Below are 19864 nucleotides of genomic sequence, written 5' to 3' on the forward strand. Positions count from 1 at the left end.
ACAGAATGGCTTGTCGAGCCCCTTCCTATTCATCTTGCACCACCGGGAAAGCTTTACATTTACCCTCAGCTGCACTGGATGCTGGATCACTGCTGACATGACAGCATGACAGAGAGTGAAAGGAAATGAGGCCAAACACTCACTTCTGCTCCACGCTGGACTGAACATCAGTCTGTTAATGTCTGTTAACAAAACTTAAAAAAGCACAAATGCTCCCACGATCAAACTCTTGAGATTAACACAAGGAGAAAATTTCACTATCGCTGTTTAAAACCTTTCAGATGAGACTCAGGCACCAGATTTGTTTTTCATTCGTACGTACGTGATGTAACTGATGTCTCGTTGCAAGATTGTCATCAACTGAATAAAGCTGAACCTCCCAAAAGTCAAGTCAGAACCAGTTTCATTTTGAAAGTCTAACCAGTAGCTGTATATTAGGAATTAGCGCTAACTTGAGCGCTTTTACTTTGAAAGTCTAATCAGAGGTTATAATAGAGCGTCACAGTTTGAACGTGACGAGTTTAGAGAGCGCGTTGTTTTCACACAGACATCACTTGACTTCACGTGTTTAAAGCAAAAGCCAAATGTATTTTTTATGACAGGAAAGTGCAATATTGGTGTAATATTCACACTCACCACCTAGAATTCAATATTATATACTCCACCACATTAACTCAGCAGATCTGAGGCTGTGTTATGAAACACACAAACACTCTTTAATCTTCTTTAGTTCTTTAGAGCAATATCTCAACTGCTTTTTTAAAAAAAATCCTTGAGTCAAATGAACATGACCCACATTTTTTGACACCTGGGATCATTTTTTTTTAAAAGGCAATTTAATTTACTTGATGATAAAAGATTCACAACTACTTTAGCTGTGAATCTAACTTTCTCACAAGCCTGTAGTCTCCGTCAAGAAACATAAACCGGCGGCTCCTGTGTTTGTCTTTGAGTTATGATGATAAATGTGGTGCGTCTCAGGCCCGCATCCGTGACATCTACTCTAGTGTTTTTTTTTGTTTTTTTTGTTTTTTGTTTTTTTCCATAACTGTGAAAAATTGTTTTGTAAATCCTGTTTGTGTTGCGAGGACACCGCTTACACTACTGCAAGGCCAGCATTCATGGTTCAGCGAGTGCAGTGAAGATGTTTTAATCTAGCAGCCCCGAGGACGGCAGAGTAAATGACTGGATGGAGATTAAGTGGATTTCATGTTGCTGTAGACGAAGTTATTACCAAACACACACACACACACACACACACACACACACACACACACAGACCTGAGCTCTACCTACAGTATTACTGGAAACACAGAGCAGAATCTATCTTGTGTGTTGACCCCGTTTATGAAGACACATCTGATGTGTTAACCTCTAACAGGGAGTTTCTGAACACGTCCAAGGTTGCCAGATAATTACAACACACTCACATGCACACTCACATGCACACTCCCACTCACACTTATTGATCCAGTCCAGATCATCATGTCATTTCGTTGAGCACGGCTGCATAATTTGCCTGGATTTATTCAAAACAGATTATTAAAAAATGTCAGATTTCCCTGAAGCTCTTGAATGATGTTGTGTACTTTGGCCCAGCTGCTAACAGTAAGATGTGTCTGTTTAGTTTTCTAATGTAAATTGTGTTTCAGTGTTTCAGACCCACTCGCTCGAAGTTTTTGAGGTCAGAGAGGCTGTTTGGAAAATGCTGAAGAGTTGGGCGTTTTTCATACTTGGCCTAAATACATGAATCTTGGGACTCGGGATGAAGAAGAAGAAGAATAAGGGGTCATTAGGAGAGGCTGCTTCTCACTAAAAAATGTGTCAATATCCAGCAATCCCCTTCCTGACAGCTGCAGTTCATTCTTAGTCACACTCAACTGAATGTGCCAAAACGATGACTGTGAAACAAAGAAACAATCTGAGTGCCCCCTAAACTCGCCTGTGTGGTTCAGGAAGATGCAAAACATCAGCACAGCAAAGACTCTCATGTCGCATACCGATTTACCTTCTTTGTATCTCGTGTCGTACAAAATTCATTATCATCAATATGCAGATGACAAGCTCTTCTACCCGAAACAGAGAAGTTATTATCTATCTGTGTCCGTCTGAAATGAAGTGCTGGTCGTCCCAGAACTTTCTCCAGCGAAATGAAAACAATTCTAAAATCTATTTTTTTTTTTTCTACACAAAAGCGCCGTCACTATCTGCAAATGTCAAACCTGCAGCCTGGGTGTCATATTTGATGGTGACCTTTAATTCTCAACAACACGATGGAAATTGTGGTTCAACAATATTTTTATTTATTTTTTTTTTTTATCAACAAAAAATGTTGACTTTTTTCTCTCTCTGCCTGATCTCAAGAAGGTCATACTTACTTTTTTTTTTTTTTTTTTAATATATATATAATCTTGGTTCCATTATTGCAACTCACTGTGTTCAAGGTCAAACCAAGAAGAAACTGCAGCCTGCAGCTGTCAGACTAACAGCAAGTGTTGGACGACAAAATCACATCAGCTCCATTTTAACCTCCACTGACCAACCTCACAGAACTGATTTTAAGATTTACCTTAAAAAGATTAAAATGATCTTAAAGGCTCTTCATGACTATTTTGTTCCATTTCTTTTAATTTATCATTACCAAATTGTCAGATTCCATATCAAACAGACATTCAGGCGCCTCCATTCGTTTCCCAAACAGCTGAGTTGACCAGAGAAACATCTGTGGATGGTCATCGGGGTCTCCGGCCAACAAAAGTAGGCCAGAGCATGTTGCTCAATGCTCCAGCTTTCCAAGTGATATCATATTTTATTTGTCTCAAGCAAGAGTTCGCAGTGGAAGACAAGTTGATTCCAGCCATTCAAAGCCTCCAAGTGTTTCTCAAGTCTTGTCGATTTGTAGCTGTGTTAACAAATCGAGGACTTTATAATCCTAAAAGTGTATTTCCCAGCTCTCACGTGTATAATGTTTCAGTGTTCGTTTGTTTGTTCATACCTGAGGTAAATATTGCGGTCAGTGTCTAATGAGATTTGAGTTAAGACGAGGTATACATACATACATACATATGTACGTATTGGTCTCCGGTTGGGCTGGACTGGAATCAGCTCCATCTGTCCCTCTAAACAGCAAAGCATAAGAGCAACAAGATGGCCGACGTCCATGATTTTAATCAACATCCCACGCCAAACTCTGCCTGGTCTTTTCCTCCTGGCTCTATCGGTTTCTGTAATCACCCCCTTTGCTTTGGAACTCATTTATATGCTTCATCTTCCCTGATAACTACGCAGATCGATTGTTATGGTTGGTCTACGGTACGTTGCGGATGGAGTTTCGCTGGATTGTTTGACCACATGATTGATTAAGTGTCTGACGGGTTAGGGAGCTGCAGCAGACCACTTCCTTAACTCAACCTGCCTTCTTTCTGGCACTCTCCTCCGGACTGCTTTCTTTCAGTGCGACCTGAAAACCTCAGCTCCTGCCAGGCGGAGTGGGAAACGGCTCATTATGCAGGAAAAACAAGACACGGCACCGCTTCCTTTAACCCTCCCAGGGAAATATATCGCCTGTGATCTTTCAAACTTGATAGCGATGCATTTTGAGCAAAACGCCTTATTTTTGGTGGGTAAACAGAAACCAAAACTGTCTTGATCTTAAGGCCTCGGGGCATAATGTGTGTGACACTGTCAACAGGAAGTCTGGATGTATATTATTCCTCTTGATGCAGGCTACAGCGTTAGCTCAGCGGATCAGTCTGGAACCTAAAAAAGGAAGCACCAACAACAGACACTGACATCAAGATACACAGATTTCATCTTATTTCTGTGGCCCAGTGGCCTAATGGATAAGGCATCAGCCTCCGGAGCTGGGGATTGTGGGTTCAAGTCCCACCTGGGTCATTCCTTTGTCAATTAAAATGTACATTAGTGATGGATGCTTTGTCAAGGTAGTGTAAAAACTGTGTTGTTAGGGCAGATTTTGAATTCAGAGTTATTTCCCTCAGTGAACTGTTTACGTCACTGATGTTAAGTGTTTTCCCAGGAATCAAACCTCTAATGTGAAGCTGCTGTTTACATTCATCCAGATGCAGATCACAGAATTATTTCATGGGGTTTATACATGTTTATGTAGGCCTACACATGTTTATAGCCTAAATAATGCAACTCTGTGCCGTAAAAATGACAAATAAATCACACTTAGAGATATTTAATTTGGTGCACGCTGGCTATTTGTGTTGAACGGCGCCCCTCAATGGCAGCAAAAGGAAGAGCCTGAAAACTATTTGAACTTCAAGAGCCAAAAGTCCTGATAAAATAACATCACATACATTTTGACTCAAACAAGAAGAAAAAAGTTAAGTTTACAAAGCTCCATATGTCATGTGCCTTTTGAAAAGAACAGCACAGAAAACATCTTCCCTGTTTTTTGACTGTGAAATATCCCAAAGATTCTGGAGGGTCTCATATTTCTATTATATATATATATATATATATATATATATATATATATATATATATATATATATATATATATATATATATATATATTTAAGTTGTTCACAATGCAGAAAAAAATGTGGTAAACTTTATTATTGTGGAGGCAAAAATTCATAATTCACAAACAGAAATGTTGAAAATCTCCCCAAGTTTTCACCTTTTCCCCTAAAACTACATTTCCTACTCAAATCCCTCAGTTTAAAGAGGAAAAGCTGTAATAAACTTCTGAATAATCATGAAATCCTCTCCCCTGAAATTTCATTCTGTTAATATTTATATCTCTCTATATGTGTACCTCTGTATTGTTATTTATTTTCATGCATTTAATTATAATATCTCCCTTTTTTATGTTTATATATGAGGCATAAGTAGTTTAATGTTAAGAAACACATCTTATATTAGAGAATTTAAATGTCAAAATGAGTACAAAACCTGCTCCACAGAAAGTGGCGAAGGTCATTTACAAGCACTGAACATTGCTGTACAGTCAGCTGCCGTGATGGATGGTTTCCTCGGGCCCCCAGAGGCCAGTTTTAGGACTGCCGTTATGCCTCACAGAGCAGAACTGTCATTATGGTTTACAGCCTTATAAAATACCAATTACAGTGAAAATGGGAACTTCCAAATATTGAAAAATCCCCCAGAGGATCAGGGGCTCATTTCCATTTCCATGAGTGAAAAAGACGAATGAGAGAGAGAGAGAGGGGAGGTTAACGAGACGATGAGGAGAAGAGGATAGATAGATAGATAGATAGATAGATAGATAGATAGATAGATAGATAGATAGATAGATAGATAGATCAGTTTCCAGTTTCCGAGGACGAACTCTCTCCATTCCAGTTTTGTTTACGGGTCACAGTGACTCATGAGCATCCGGCAGCACCGGCAGGGATGCTGAGCTCGGGCACCTGCTCCCAGATCCCATTGAGAATAGAGTTGTTGCTGATAATAAACATCAGCTGAGGAGAAAAAATTGCATCTCTCGACTCGGACATTGATTCATACACCCTGAAAATAACCCCCCTTCTCCAAAGCAGCTTGTGAAATAGAACATTAAAGTTACACCTGCATCCACCGGCCCGATGAAATCAGATCCCAAAAGCTGGAAGTGTATCGACTCGGCTGCAGCATCTAGAGATGGAAGCGTCAGTGTTCAGTCAGCCCGGTCGGTCGGTCGGTCGGTCGGTACACCTCAACAATCTAGACTGAAATATCTAAACAACTACTGGATGGATCTTCAAGCGGAAATGATGGCTTTAAACTAAAAATACGTGCGGCTCCATCTGACTTTCGTGTCAGTAGGAGGAGGGGGCGGCAACCTGTCGGGACATTTCGCCGCTGTCTTTGCGTCAACAGAGCTAGTATTTCTTCAAAGGGCGACTCCACCAGGTCTTGGGGAGTAATCTGGGTGGTGTAGGCGCCACGTTTTTTGAAAAGAGATTCAGAATGCGAGAAATAAATGAAAAAGGTGGTAACTCTTTTTTTTCTGCTGTATCAATCAGGATCATTAGCTTTAAAACTGATAACAAAGAGTCCAACAGTATTATGGGACTGATTTTCTAGACCGGTGCACTGCTCTTACCCACCTGGTGCCTACACTACCCACAATGCAACTTAGCCACTGTGTGACATAACTGAAGGAAATGTGTCAGACATCTTGGAGCTGCCTCTAGAGCCACAAGAGGCCATGTGGGACTTTTCAACATTAAATTTGACGCTTTAATGTGTAAATCTGATGTTAGCGTTTAGCTCGAAGCACTGCTGTGCCAAAAGTAATAATTGCAAACTTGATTACAAAACAGAAAGACGTTTTATTGTGGAAAAATGCTTTAAGTCCAAAATGTTTAAAATAAAGAAGATTCAGTCTAAAAGGGAGCAACTTATCAGCCTGACAGCATGACATGTACAACGTAAAATTGTCCGAGAACTATCATTACATTTCAAAAATGAGTTCTATTACCATTCTTAATAAAACTTTATCATATTATAAGTTGTTTTTTTTTTACATATTTCTTTTAACTGCAAGCTGAATCAACACTTTACAATATCAATTCTGAAAGGTGCCACATAAATACAGTTGATTATTTTTAGCTTCATTATGATTTCGGAGGCCTTTCATGCTTTGCCACCTTGCTGTCTGACAGAGAAGGCCGTCTCAAAGCCATCTGCCGGTGCTTTTTTTTTATCCTCGCATGGATAACATCTTCCTTTGCACCGAGCTGTTATGAGGATATTGATTTAAGGATGATGATGATGATGATGATGATGATCCCACAACGTCTCAGGGGCTGTTGATGATCTGCTCGATCCAGTCAGTGAGCCTGGTGATGCGAGTGTAGACGCCGTAGTAGTCTGGACGCCCGCAGCCTTTGCCCCAGCTCACCACCCCGGCCAGGAACCAGCGACCCGACGGCTCCTGGCAAACCAACGGACCGCCGGAGTCTCCCTGACAATGTTTAAAGGGCAGAGATTTTTTTTTAATGTAATCAAAGCACAAAATGACAGAATAATTGGCAAGACTGATGACTTCACTGTGCTTGGAAGTCTGGCTTTTAAAACTCATTTAATGTCCTGAATGTTTGGGGAACATTAATTCTCCACCCTGAGGACTTTCAGGATGCAGCCAACATACATGTATTTAAACTGAGCAGCAGCATCTAGCAGGGGGGGGGTTCTGCAGAAATAAGATTTTTTCTCCTTTTTTCACTGAATTCGTCCCAGTTTTGCGTCTCCAGCCGAACATTACATGATGACTTGATGAGTACACAGAGGCTGTGACGTCATACATCAGCTTCTGTGAAGACTGCTGTGTTCCAACACGCACCAGGGTGAGTTACAACAATGACAAACCCTGGTTCACAGCCAAACTCAGACAGCTAAGGCTTGCAAAGGAAGAGGCCTTCAGGAGTGGGGACAAAGACAGATTCAAAGAGGCGAAGTACAAGTTTAGCAAGGCGGTGAAAGAGGCTAAACGACAGTACTCTGAGAAGCTCCAACACCAGTTCTCAGCTAACAACTCTGCGTCTGTCTGGAGAGGGCTAAGGCAGATCACCAACTTGGCAATAAAGCTTTTCTGATTCTGATTCTGATTCTGATGACAACGACTCTACCTGGAATTATATAACAGTACTTTGAAAATGTGCTTTGATTTAAACCTGCATTAGTTTCTTCTTCTGTCACATGGGGGCAGCACAACCTCAGGACTGACACCTTGTAAAGCTGCGAGAAATATAAGGCCTTTTAGCGGCTAAATGCTTCACTATGCTTTTCTCATTTAAAACAAGCCAAAATAATGAGTTTAAAGATGCTAAAAAAAACTCTACAGAGGTGATGGGAACTGAGGAGTCAGGTGACGCTTCTCAGAGTAATTCAGAGTAATTCAACACATTTTTGATGGTACAATACTTATCATAATGCAGCTTTGAACATCCTCCGTCTGTATGTGTTTCTCTGTACCTGACAGGCATCTTTGTCTCCACTGCGGTAACCGGCGCAAAGCATTCTGGGAGTGACCAGGTGGCCGTAGGAGCGAATGCAGGCTTCCTCGCTGACCAGGCGAACGTCCACCTTCTGCAGCACGTTGCTGGAACTGCCTGAGGAGGACGGAAGGGGAGAGGGGGAACAATCTTAGACCAAAAGATGAAGAAAGTGTTTAATTGATATTTTCTAGGGAACGTCCAAAGTGTGCATTAACCTCTTCATCTTACAGGTGCGATATGTGATGGCAAGGATTCAAAAGTAGCTCCAAAAATATCCTACCTGGCTCTAGTTGCACTTTTTGATGTTCACACCAGCAGTAAACAAAAACTGGATAGTAACACTTTTCATGTTTACTGTGAGAAGAAACCACTTCAGTGGAAATGAAATGTGTCGTGACCACACTTCAGTAAACGCACATTTACGTGAGCTTTTCTCACAATAGTCGCGAAGCCACGTTGATCTTGTGGCTCTTTCTGAAACTCTCGGTGCCGGAAGATGGTTTCCAACTCTTTTTTCTCAAGCAGCCTTGGTTCGTCATTCGTAACCGCAACCCACACGTTCCCGCCCACATCTCTCTTTTATTCTGCTGCCTCTCTGATTCAAATGGTGTTTTTTATGATAATGGTTTCATGTGTTTTTGTCCCATTGTCTTAATAACCCACATCTTAACATCTTATCTAATTATTCAAAGGGCAACTGAAGACATCGGGGGTTTTTGGCTTATTTCAAGGCTGCACAAGTAAGTGTAAAAATCACTTTGTGCTGCATGAGAGATGAGAGAACCCAGTGGAAAAAGTCAACCGCTAATCTTGCAAAACACTGCGCTCAGACGACAGCGTTTCTAAGATAAACCTACAAGTCAAAAGCACCAAATAAATGTTCATCGTAAATGGTTTGTGTTAATAAATCTGCATTGTTTAACTTAAAACTGTCTCTTAAAGAGGCACGATGACATCTTCCTCCAGGTCACTCATACCATTAAAACCTGAGGTTAAATAGAAACTATGATAGGATGTGTAGTCCTGAGGAAGTCTTTTGTTGGATCTAAGTTTTGCACCATTGAAAGTCTTTAAATTACTTGTTTGTTGCATTGTGCAGTTACTTTATGTCAGCAGTTTATAACTTTTTAAGCTGCAGCCTGTTCAAGGTGTCAGAAGATAAATCTGAAGTGCCCAGAGACAAATGTGCTACTTTATGTTGGACTTTAGAGTTTATGTGATTATGAATAATGTAAATCATCAGGACTTACTCACAAAATGAACATTAGCATGCCTGCATAGACGCAGAAGAGTAAAAGACGTGATAAATCATTTTGTGGACAGTTAACAGGTATGATTTTGTAAAGCAACTTAAATCAGAATTAAGTTTGTAAAATCATATATTTCAGTCTAAAAAAGTTTCCATAGTTTTAGGAGTTATGCTACATGTTGTGATGCTGCAGTGACTTCCTGTTGACGTAGGATTTACATGCTGCCTGTTCAACATTCCTGAAGTCGTAAAAGGTGACACAGATTTCTGGATTGCAACCAAATCCTGCTTTGCTTCCCTCCATGTTTACCTGACACCAGCCACTGCTGCAGACCACTTGGAGAGCTGAAACGCTTCCATTTACCTCCACGATCAACACACAACTTCTATCCTATCTCCAAATCCTCCAAAGCCCCCCCCCCCTCTTCAGTCTTTCCCATCCTTACCTCCCTCGTTGAGAGCCCCCCAGCCGGTGACCCAGCAGAGCAGGTCCGGCTCCAGCTGGTGGGTGGGAGGAGGCAGGCAGGCGGGTCGAGCGTGTCCAGCCATCTGCAGGGAGGCGGGCCGGTCCAGCTTCAGCAGGGCCAGGTCGTAGTCGTGGGTGTCATCGTCGTAGTACTGATGAAGGTGGATGCGTTGAACTCGTGCCACCTCTTCAGTCGGGCTGCTGCGGTTCAGCAGGAGTTTACCCAGATAGACAGTCCACGCCGAGGGAGAGTAGAGACTGCAGGAGAGAAATCTTTTTTATCTTGATTGCTGTGTATATGTAGTAGCAGTTTTCCACTCTTACCAACAGACTTACTTTTTGTTTTAGAGCAAAATCACCCACATCCACTGAAATTCAAACACTCGCTCTTTGCTGCACGAGCTCTTAATCACCACACAAACAGCATTAAGACAGAAGAATTGTTAATCCTCTACAGGATGTTGCAGCTATACTTTTGGGCCGTGATCCAGCCAGCTTCAGATTCTGGCTTTTAGAAAGACATGAGTGCATATAAACACATGAATACGCTCATGGCTCTGAGTCAAACAGGCTGTCACAGCTGAACCTTGGAGAGCGAAGCAGCAGGCCTGCACATGAAATATGCTTAGAAGAAACAATGCTAAAGTGCCTCATTAAAGTCAATGAATAAACATCTTCAGCAGTAATATTTTGCTCAAAGTGTTTTTGTTTTGAAGGTGTATTCTAACACCTTCATCACCACTTCCCCCCCCCAATCTCTTCCTGTTCTTACCGGTCGTCATAGAAACAGTGGGCAGCGGAAATCACCCATTGGTTGGCGATAAGAGCGCCGCCGCAGATGTGGGTGCCCCGCACCTGCAGACTGGCCTGCCACGGCCACTCCCCCTCCGTGGCGTTGGTCCCTCCCACGATGCGGCTGGAGAACTGCCGCAGGCCGCAGTCTGAACACACACACACACAGAAATACCAACGCACACAATTTTATCTTAAAATGAGGTGAACAAGGTGAAACACGATGCAGGTTTATGAGTTTATCGTCTCACCACACTGTTTCTCATCAGAGGCGTCGGGGCAGTCGGTGACAGAGTCGCACTCTGGATTCGGCTTCTTCAAGCAGGTTCCATCGGCGCACACATAGGTCATATCTGTACACTGCACACCTGGACACACACACACACACACACACACACTTATGCTTTTGCTTAGCCTCCACGCTGCAGATTTCAGGACGGAGAACTGATTAATGTTTTTGTGAGTGCTCAGTTTAATGAGAGGTTGATCGAGCTTTAAACTGATTCAAAGTAACGCCTGGCCGGTGGGAGAAACACCATTAAACAACCAACATTGCTGATGAAAATCTATCTGATGTGACTCACAAATGCTTACTGACGAGGTAATTTTGAAACGTGTGACTCACATTACGATAACATCTTGTTCTTCCTCGCTCTCTGACTCTCTTTATAGTGACGGGCGGCCACATGAAAAGCACCGTTACTTTGAGTAAACAGCAACACAATCTTACACATCATATCTTTAATCTTCCATTTCTGATCATTCTGTACAAACCGAGCTTTATTCAGTCAGGCGTCTGTATAAATAATGAAAAATGAAGTTACTAATTAAGGCAGTATATTTTGGAAAAGGCACGTGATGTGTTTGTGTGGAGCCTGTTGGTGTGTGTTACCAGTTGTGCAGTTCATCTCGTCTGTTGCCTCGGGGCAGTCCGGGTGTTGGTCACACACCTTGTAGTAGTCGACACACTGACTGTCCTCTGGACACTGGAACTTGGCCACACACACTGAAACACAGAGAGGGTTTTAGTTATTTATGTTATTTATAATCATGTTAAATCTTAGAGGAAGCAGGAAAATATTATGTTCCCTCTGATTCCTTTTGACACATGACAAATGTGTTTACTCCTGATTAAATAATACCTAATTAGTGGCTAATGACCCGCCAGTACTCACATCTAAAAAAAAAAAGAAAAAAAAAAAAGCAAAACCAGTCACAGCATCGTAGCTTGACAAGCTGCCAAATCTTTCAGGTTTTCATATTCTCAGATACTGTCTGGCATCCAAATGAGTTCACAAGGTTCAGTAAGAACAGGGCGATCAGATCAGCGTCACCCTCAGACTTTTTTAGACCAGCGAGCGTTCGTGAGCAGCATGCTGATGTGTTGAGGAGAAGCTCAGCATCATTTTGAGAGTTAAATCCTCGACGTCCGCATGATTTGGGCTTGACAGGCCTGTTCACTTGTTAAGTTCTGTGTGCACAATGTGTTTCTGTTTCAATATAAAATAGCGTGTGAGTAATTATGTGTGAAATCAACTTAAAACAGTAAAACAAGTACCGCAGTTCCTCTCATCGAGCCCGTTGGGACAGTCCTTGATTCCATCACAGGCAGGAACACACAGGCCGTTAGTGGAGCACAGGAACTGACCGGGACAAGCTGTGCAACACATTTCAAGAAAGTGAAACCCAGAAGAACCATGACCCATGACTCAGCAGTTAAATCGTCCGAATCGTTGTGCGTCCAGAACTCACGATCGGACAGGTTGAAGACTCTGTAGTGCAGCTGAAGGCCCGGCCCTGTGAGCGACACCTCTGACGTCATGACGACCGTGGCTGTCGTGGGGAGCAGGAGGAGGCGCTCGTTGTACGGCTGCAGGCCTCTGGTACCACACAGCCTGAGGACGAGGACTCAAATCAGACGTTTACACCGACTACGTCTCACTGCGGAGACAACAGGAAGGCTCTGGAGGACGTCCACACAGGCTCGAGACGAGTTGTTTAAATAACCATGAAACCTCCCAAGCTGACTACTCACATTAAGACGATTATTCTGTGTATTAATCGTTTTTCCAAAATTGCTTGTTTAAATATGCAAATCAAGTATTGCACACACTTCTACAGCAGAAGCCTGAACAACAACTTCTGCTTCATTTTGTTGATGTATTAAGAGTCAAAAGTTGTTTTTTTTAGCATTTTTTTTAAATGTCACACTCACTGCTGGGGTCTTAAACTCACACTCGACAAACAAATAGAAAATAAAGTCAGTTTTCTTGGGAAATAACAATGTGTCCTTCAAACTTTTCTTTGTCAGAAAAAAATCCTCCGTTTGCAGCAAATACAGCCTGTCAGACGTGGTTCTCTAGCTGTCAGTGTGTTGAGGTAATCCTCCACACTTCCTGAAGCTCCGCACGCAGGTTTACGAACCAGCTGACAGCTTCCTCCCTGACTAGTTTGCATAGTTTGGAGTGCATTGGGTCATTATTATTCTGTTTAGAAGACGGAGTTTGCAGGGTCTGGCCATGCTGTGAGAGCCTTCCTCATTCAAGTTCTCTTTTTACCCCGTACAAACTCTGTTTTACTCCTCCAAATATAATCTAAGAATGAAACTGGAGAGGTTAAGAGGTACTGAAGTGGAGATTTCTAGATAAGACAAAAAATAAGACACTAGAGGGGAAAAGGGGAAGCACAGACATCTTTCCTAATGTTGCTTCACTTCCTGCGTCCTCCTTTAAGAAAACAGTTTGAAGATTATTTGATTGATTCAATATAAACAGAGATGTATAATGCTCTAAAAGTTTGCATGGACATCTAACAGGAGGTCCGTATGGCACGCTGCTGCCCCCTGTTGTTCAGCACAGGATAAAATAATAAAATAGAGATCATGAGAATATAATCTATTTGCTGTAAAGTCTGTTATTTTGTATCTTTTCATTTCATCATGAAACCAACTGAAAAGTCTGCACATCGTGACCTGAACCTGGTGTGGAATTTTTTTTTTCTTTTTTTTTTTACGCCTCCTATCTGACACCAAAAAAGAAAAAAACCACACACAGGTGGAGGTTATAAATAGACATCGCTCTTATCAGGCAACAGCTTTTTTTCCGATCTCTCTGCCCTCAATTGCACAGAAGTCTCCTAACAGTAAAAACACAAAAATAAAAATGTCTATATATTGCCACCACCTGCATGTGGTTTGGTGTCAGGGGAAAGAAAGCAGGGACAGACAGGCGCAAAGGGGAATTAGACGAGTACGCACATTCAGCCGTTTGGGGAGAAAAAAGGTTATTTGAATTTTGTTGTAGAAAGAGAAGTCAGCCAGCGAGACTTGGACTGCTGCTTGCGCGGTGATCTGACAGCAGGTTATCTGACCGTCGAAGGCCGAGTCAGAACCCAAGCCGGACTTATCTCAGCACAGCCTACCTGCGGTTCTGGATGATCCACTGCCCCTGGGTACAGACCTCGTTGTAGCTGGCTCGGCTCAGCTCATAGCCCTCAAATTCTAGAGACAAGCCCATCCCCACCCCGGGCATCTGAAATCACATGTGGGACGATAACCACAAACATGGATACATGGAATTCATGGATACATAATGGAATCAATCAGGAAGTGGAGGACGTGTGGATGAAGGAGTGTCTTACAGTGAAGCTCCAGCTACAGTTGGTGTCAGGGGGGTAGTAGCTGGGGAAGAAAGGTGTCCTCAGTGTCCCCTGGATCCCTGAAGCTGCCGTGAGCTCTATGGTGGAGTTACAGTCTGACACAGAGACAACCAGAATATAATAATGTGGCATCAGTTATTTTTTTAACTGCAGAACACAGGACAAATGTCAAAAGGCTTTTTCCTTAAAACGCAAAAATGTCGCTATCACATTAGCTGCTGAATAAACACATATTTTTGAGTGAATGGAAAGTTTTAGAGCTCTGCTGCAAGTCAAACACGAAAACAAAGAGTCAGTGTAGGCGTGAGTCATGAGGATGAAGGTCAGATCGGCTCAGCTGGGTGGTTAACAAACTCAGAATAAGGTCAGCTGGTCTCATATGTGAAGAACTGCATTTACATGAATATGTAGTTTGGGGTTTTGGGTTTTGGGGGTTTTTTTTTTTGCAAAGCCCCAGATGAGTTCAGAGCTAAAAATGGTGAACGTGGTAAACATTACACCTGCTTAGCATCTTACCATCTCACTAGTCTTAATGAGCATGCTAGTGTTAGCATTTAGCTTAAAGCGTGGCTGTAGAGTCTTGTTTAGTAACTTCAACAACTTCCTCTGGACTTTAGTCTTCTGAACTTAAGTAAAAGACGTCCCCGGGCTGTCTGTGGTCTTACCCTGGCGGTACCAGGCCTGTGCCGACAGAGAGAAGGGGTCCTTGTAGTTGTACAGACCCTGTTTCCAAACCACCGTCATCCACTCGCCCGAGGACAGGACACGCACCACACGCTCGTGTCTGCTGCAGCCATACACACTGAGAGGCCGGAGGGACAGACAGACAGAGGGAAGAAAGTTTAACTCATCTGGTCTGATGGATAAAAACAAAGCAATGGTTCAGAGGTTACGAGACCCAACAACATCCGATGTTCAGCAGAGGCCCTGATACGTCGCAGCCATGCTGACTGGATGAAACTCACGATGTGATGAGCTGGGTATCTGTGGGGGTGAGGGAGTTGTACACCAGCAGCCTGTCTCGACAGTCCGGCAGCAGCCACTCCATGTGGAGCTCCAGCTGGGAGCCGGGGACGGCCTGGAGGTGCCACAGGCAGGAGGAGCGCTGCGTGTTGGGGCCACGGAGAGCCACGGGGCTGCTGGACACCACCTTCTGGTAGCGGTAACAGTCTTGAGGGGGAGAGGATGCCAAAGAAACAATGAGTTATAAGCTCGACTCTGACCGTGTGCAGCATTGTTGCGCTACAGTGGTTGGTTGATTTGATTGTGAAAGGTGGTGGGACGTGATCAGCAGCATGTTGAGAAGCATGCTTTATTAAAATTACACTTTAATTAATATCAACTGTTTGCTCATCACCTTCTCTTGAATGTAAAGTGTCCAACCTTGGCTTAGCATCAGTAGCCTAACCAGGCCTCCTGTATGTGTGTCTGAATGTTGAAGCAGTCGAGGTTAAATGCGATTAAGACAACTATTCATTTGAGGCGTATGAAAGCTTCTTTAAAAAATGTTTCATCTGATTTCCAAAACAAATTTACAAAAGTGGAAGTGGAAAGTACTGATTAAACAGCCTGTTTGTTGCTTTTGAAGGGTTAGCATATACGCTACCTAGCTCATTAGCATCCATTCCAAGACTAAGAGTTAGCGTATGAATTGCTAGCTAACTACATTAATGTGTATGTCACCAGAAAGACCTCCGTTCAGGTAAACATCCACTCTGTGTAAACTAAAAATGCTATTAGCCTATCATAGTTAAAGCTAATTGTAGCAGCTCTGCTTTGTAGCCTGGCTAAGCTCAAACTTAAGTAACCCGGCAGACAACATTAGCTATCTTGGCTGAAAACAGTGTTCAATCCTCCACCTCAAAGATGATACCAGATGATTTAGATTCATTATTGTCAATGTTTGTATAGTAATAGTTTGTCAGTTGCATGCGAATTAGTTAAATCAAAATGAATAAATCAATACAAAATAAGAAATTATGAAAAAAAGCAGTTGACAATAAAGTTTAATACCAAATGAGGCTTTCAAAAGCTCTATGACTTTGTAGTCAGTGTCTGTAGGGAGCAGAACAAAAAGACAGAAGAGAAATTAAACTATAAAAACAAACACTTTTTATATGTACCTGTATTCATCTTCCTTCACACGCACCTTACACACACACACACACACACACACATTGTTCCTCCCTCTGCCCCTCACTTGTTCTCACCGCTGACGGACAGCGAGGGGAGGTGGAGGATGTATCCGCCGAGGCACGCCGTCTCCTCCTCCCCCGACCTTCCGTACCACCTCAGGCCTTTCTCCAGGCTCGCGGTGACCTTCTCCAGTGTGACCCTCCCAACATGGCTGCCTGGCACAGACATCACTATCCAGAAGTGAGCCACGACACTCCCCTCCCTGCAACAAACACAAGACGAGATCAGAATCCACACAGCGTATATACACTACAGTACAGTATCACTACTTTGTTTGAGCCGCATACCCAAAGGCGAAGACGGTGGTGGAGTTGAAGTAGCGAGAAAGACTCGAGCCCTTCATTATCTTCTCTATCTGAAAGACAGAGAAATACACTGTCACCTGCTTACATGTGGAAACACAGCTGAAAGGTGCATTTATGTACTACCTGAGATGCTAGCGACTAAATGTTAACTTATGATAACAGCACTTTCCAGGGGGACAGATCTAAAAGTCTTATTGCTTTAAAACTTGCTGGTTTTTGCTTTGAAAATTAGCAAACCAACAGCAGTGGGTACCAGAAGACTCGATGCTCTCTGCTCACCAGTTTCTGAACTCCCTTGGCCTCTTTCTTGAATGCAGCGTTGTCGTGAGAGGACAGATCAGCTGTGAAGTTCCGGTTCATGATGGACACGTAGGCCGTGTACTGCTGCTGGACGCGAGGCTCCAACACCCAAACCCTGTATTCTGTTACGGAGGACGGCATGAAGATCAACACAGTATATATAAACAAGACGTCAAGTCTAGCTAGCAGCTGCTGTGTACCTAGGCTGCATATTGACTACAAAGTGTAGCCAGCGTCTTGTTATTGGAAGGTCGCTAGTTCGATTCTCTTGGTCTGCATGTCGAAGTGTCCTTGGGCAAAATACTGAACCCCAAAACTGCTCCTGATGTGCTGGTTGGCGCCTTGCATGGCAGCTACCGTCATCAGTGTGTGAATGTATGTATGAATTACTGTAAATCACTTTGGATGAAAGCGTCTGCTTAATGCCCTGAATGTAAATGCTAATGTCAACATGCTAGCAAGTTTAGCAGGTCTATCTACACTGTTGCTGTGTCTCAATCCAGGGTCTGCATCCTTCGGAGGAGCATTTGAAGGCCAATTACGTCACAGTGCCAATTCGAAGGCTCCTCCAAAAGCTCACTCTTTTCCTTTTTTTTTTGGAGGATGCACCGCTACGATCCTTCGTGGCCTCACATATCCCAAAGATTCTCCGAAAAAGAAGAAAGAAAGAGAAAAAATGGCGACACCGCATGGCGTAGATCATCACTTCTTGCAGGCCTGCCCAGCAGAAATCATGATATAAGGGTAAAACATCTGGTGACGCAACCAGGAAATGCTCCAAAGGCTAGACCGTCCCAAGGTCTCTCTGAAGGACTCGCCTTTGAAGACTGCAAAGGCCGGGTCCTTCGAAGGATGCAGACCCTGAATCGAGACCCAGCATATAAATCCAAACTATCCGTGCTTCGGTGCCCAACTCCAAACATCTGGTGCCCCTTTTTATTTGTTTTGCCCCTGCCCATCAAACATCCTGAGTCCCCCTCTGTGGTCACATTAAAGGAAAAGTCAATTGGTCAATTGATTGATAGAGAAGAAAAAAAAACTCTTTACCCAAGAAGTACCAGGCCAGTGCTGCTCCTGCCGCTATGAGGACGACGATCATGATGACGGCCAGGAGACATTTACACTTGGACCAGGTCTTCCTGGTGGGCGGAGCCACAGCTTGTCCACCAGCTCCTACCTGAGGAGAGCAGATTTAAAAAAAAAAAAAAAAATGACTTTCTTTTGGGTTGAAAATGTAAATTCAGATCCAGTTTGTCTCCTCATACAGTATCTGAGCGAGGGCACGACAGAACATACTGCACACAGGAGCAGAGATGTTTCCTCCCGGTGGATTATGTTTAGTCATGGGGCTGTTGTGGTTTGTATGTTTCGCTCCTTAGACAACAAGCTGACATATAAACATTATCTTTATAGTTTAGGACTTCAGCATCATAGCTTTCTGCTTTCATTGCCCACAACAAATCAGCCTAACGTTACGTAGTTACATTCTCATTCCCATTTGTTGAATGTTTCTAATTTCTCTCCTCGTGCCCTTTTTTAATCTTTTCTTTCCTTTTCTGTTTTCAAACTGCAACAGTATTCGCTGAACAGTGATGATGCATTTTGGCTTTTATTTTGTAAAAGGTAGGTGAGTGTCTCCACCTCCATCACATCCCAGATGCAATCAGTCTTCAGGTCAAAATCAAAACATCTGAATGCTTAATTTAGAGATTTAATGCAGCAACTTTCTCCATTTTTACTGCCCCAACTCGGCCCAAATGGTGATTCATGCGTTCGATATGAATGCGAATGGCTTTCAGCTGTACTGTGTTATTATTTTATACTTTATCGCGTTTATTTCTTCTGTGTTGAACTATCATACATTGCCTTTCTTATCGTAAAGTTAAAATAAGCAAATCATCAAAATCTGTGGAAACATAAAGGTTTGTTTAGTTACTACCATTCATCTTGAATTAAAAACAAATCGATGGGAGATATATGAATGTATTTATTTAATTTATTCCAACCCCACACTTCAAGTCAGGCTCACCCAGGCAGGAACACGCGACAGGAAGTTTTGTTTTAAGTGCAGGAAACTAAAAATCAGGCAACTTATTTTTGGGGACATCTGTTTTAATTCCTGCTTCATCTTGCTTTTTTTTTGCCCTATAAAACCATCCCGAAACTAAATGCGCGTGAAAGCAACTTCTTCTTGAGGAGGTTTCAGTTCCCAGCCAGAGCAAACAACATTCAAAACAGAAGCCTCAAATTGAAACAGGCCTACATATGCAGACCTCTGTTCAACACTGGTATAATTCAACAACTCCACCAGTTTGATAGAAATCAATCTGAACATAGAGAGGTATATATCAGATTATACGTGTGGTACATGCATTACTGACCCCATTGTCCAGAGAAGCAGGAATGACCACCTGGTCACATGAGACTGACTTCTTGGAGCCGTAACCGAGCGCCATCGCGTCACTCCTCATCCTTCGTTCCTCCAGAAATCATCTCACTGTCCGTGGAGGCTCACCGATGTCTGAATTCGAGTTTTAACTGATTTCATTTAGCATCTCTGGTGAGCACATAGCCAGACATGTTGCTCCAACAGACAGAGTGTTTCCCCCCTCTGTTTGTAAGTCCAAAGGTAAAAAGAAGGAAAGAAAAAAAAAAAATCAATCAATACTTCCAAAAAAAAAGCTAGCGTGGACTGAACATGGTGATAGAGTCACAACCGATGGCTTGATGGCCACTGATCGTACATGTCGTGGGATCACTGTCTCATCTGAGAGGAGCAGCAGTGACTCAGGTAGGTGCAGGTGTGCTGATGTCACAGATCGTCACCTAGCAACTGTGATGCTCCCAGTCAGCTGCCCCCTGCACAGGTAAACACGATGGTGAATGAGGCGGGGTCAGGCTATTTGTGGACTCGCTACAGTTCATT

General features: G+C 42.9%; 1 protein-coding gene and 1 non-coding gene across 3 annotated transcripts; one reads left to right on the forward strand and one right to left on the reverse strand.

Annotated features, from left to right (window-relative positions):
* Positions 1-3824: 3824 nt before the first annotated feature.
* trnar-ccg lies at positions 3825-3897 on the forward strand. Its single transcript has one exon. It is a non-coding gene; the product is annotated as a tRNA-Arg (tRNA).
* A 2394-nt stretch (positions 3898-6291) lies between these two features.
* Positions 6292-19660, reverse strand: LOC119015510 (transmembrane protease serine 6). 2 transcript variants are annotated; one of them, XM_037091904.1, is made up of 18 exons: positions 19320-19659; positions 17986-18115; positions 16918-17060; positions 16621-16688; positions 16348-16535; positions 16151-16192; positions 15103-15307; positions 14803-14939; positions 14120-14232; positions 13901-14010; positions 12233-12375; positions 12039-12137; positions 11373-11486; positions 10732-10848; positions 10461-10629; positions 9669-9946; positions 7951-8087; positions 6292-6940 (listed from the first exon to the last, which is right to left on the reverse strand). In XM_037091904.1, exons 1-18 carry the CDS (start codon positions 19407-19409, stop codon positions 6776-6778), a joined length of 2448 nt encoding a protein of 815 aa, XP_036947799.1. In that variant the 5' UTR covers positions 19410-19659; the 3' UTR covers positions 6292-6775. The 2 variants fall into 2 exon arrangements, with proteins under 2 accessions (XP_036947799.1, XP_036948097.1); XM_037092202.1 differs by lacking the exon at positions 16151-16192 and having other exon boundaries at positions 19320-19660.
* Between the last annotated feature and the right edge of the window lie 204 nt (positions 19661-19864).

The sequence above is a fragment of the Acanthopagrus latus genome, chromosome 1 (assembly GCF_904848185.1).
Source record: "Acanthopagrus latus isolate v.2019 chromosome 1, fAcaLat1.1, whole genome shotgun sequence".
Taxonomy (NCBI): Eukaryota; Metazoa; Chordata; class Actinopteri; order Spariformes; family Sparidae; genus Acanthopagrus; species Acanthopagrus latus.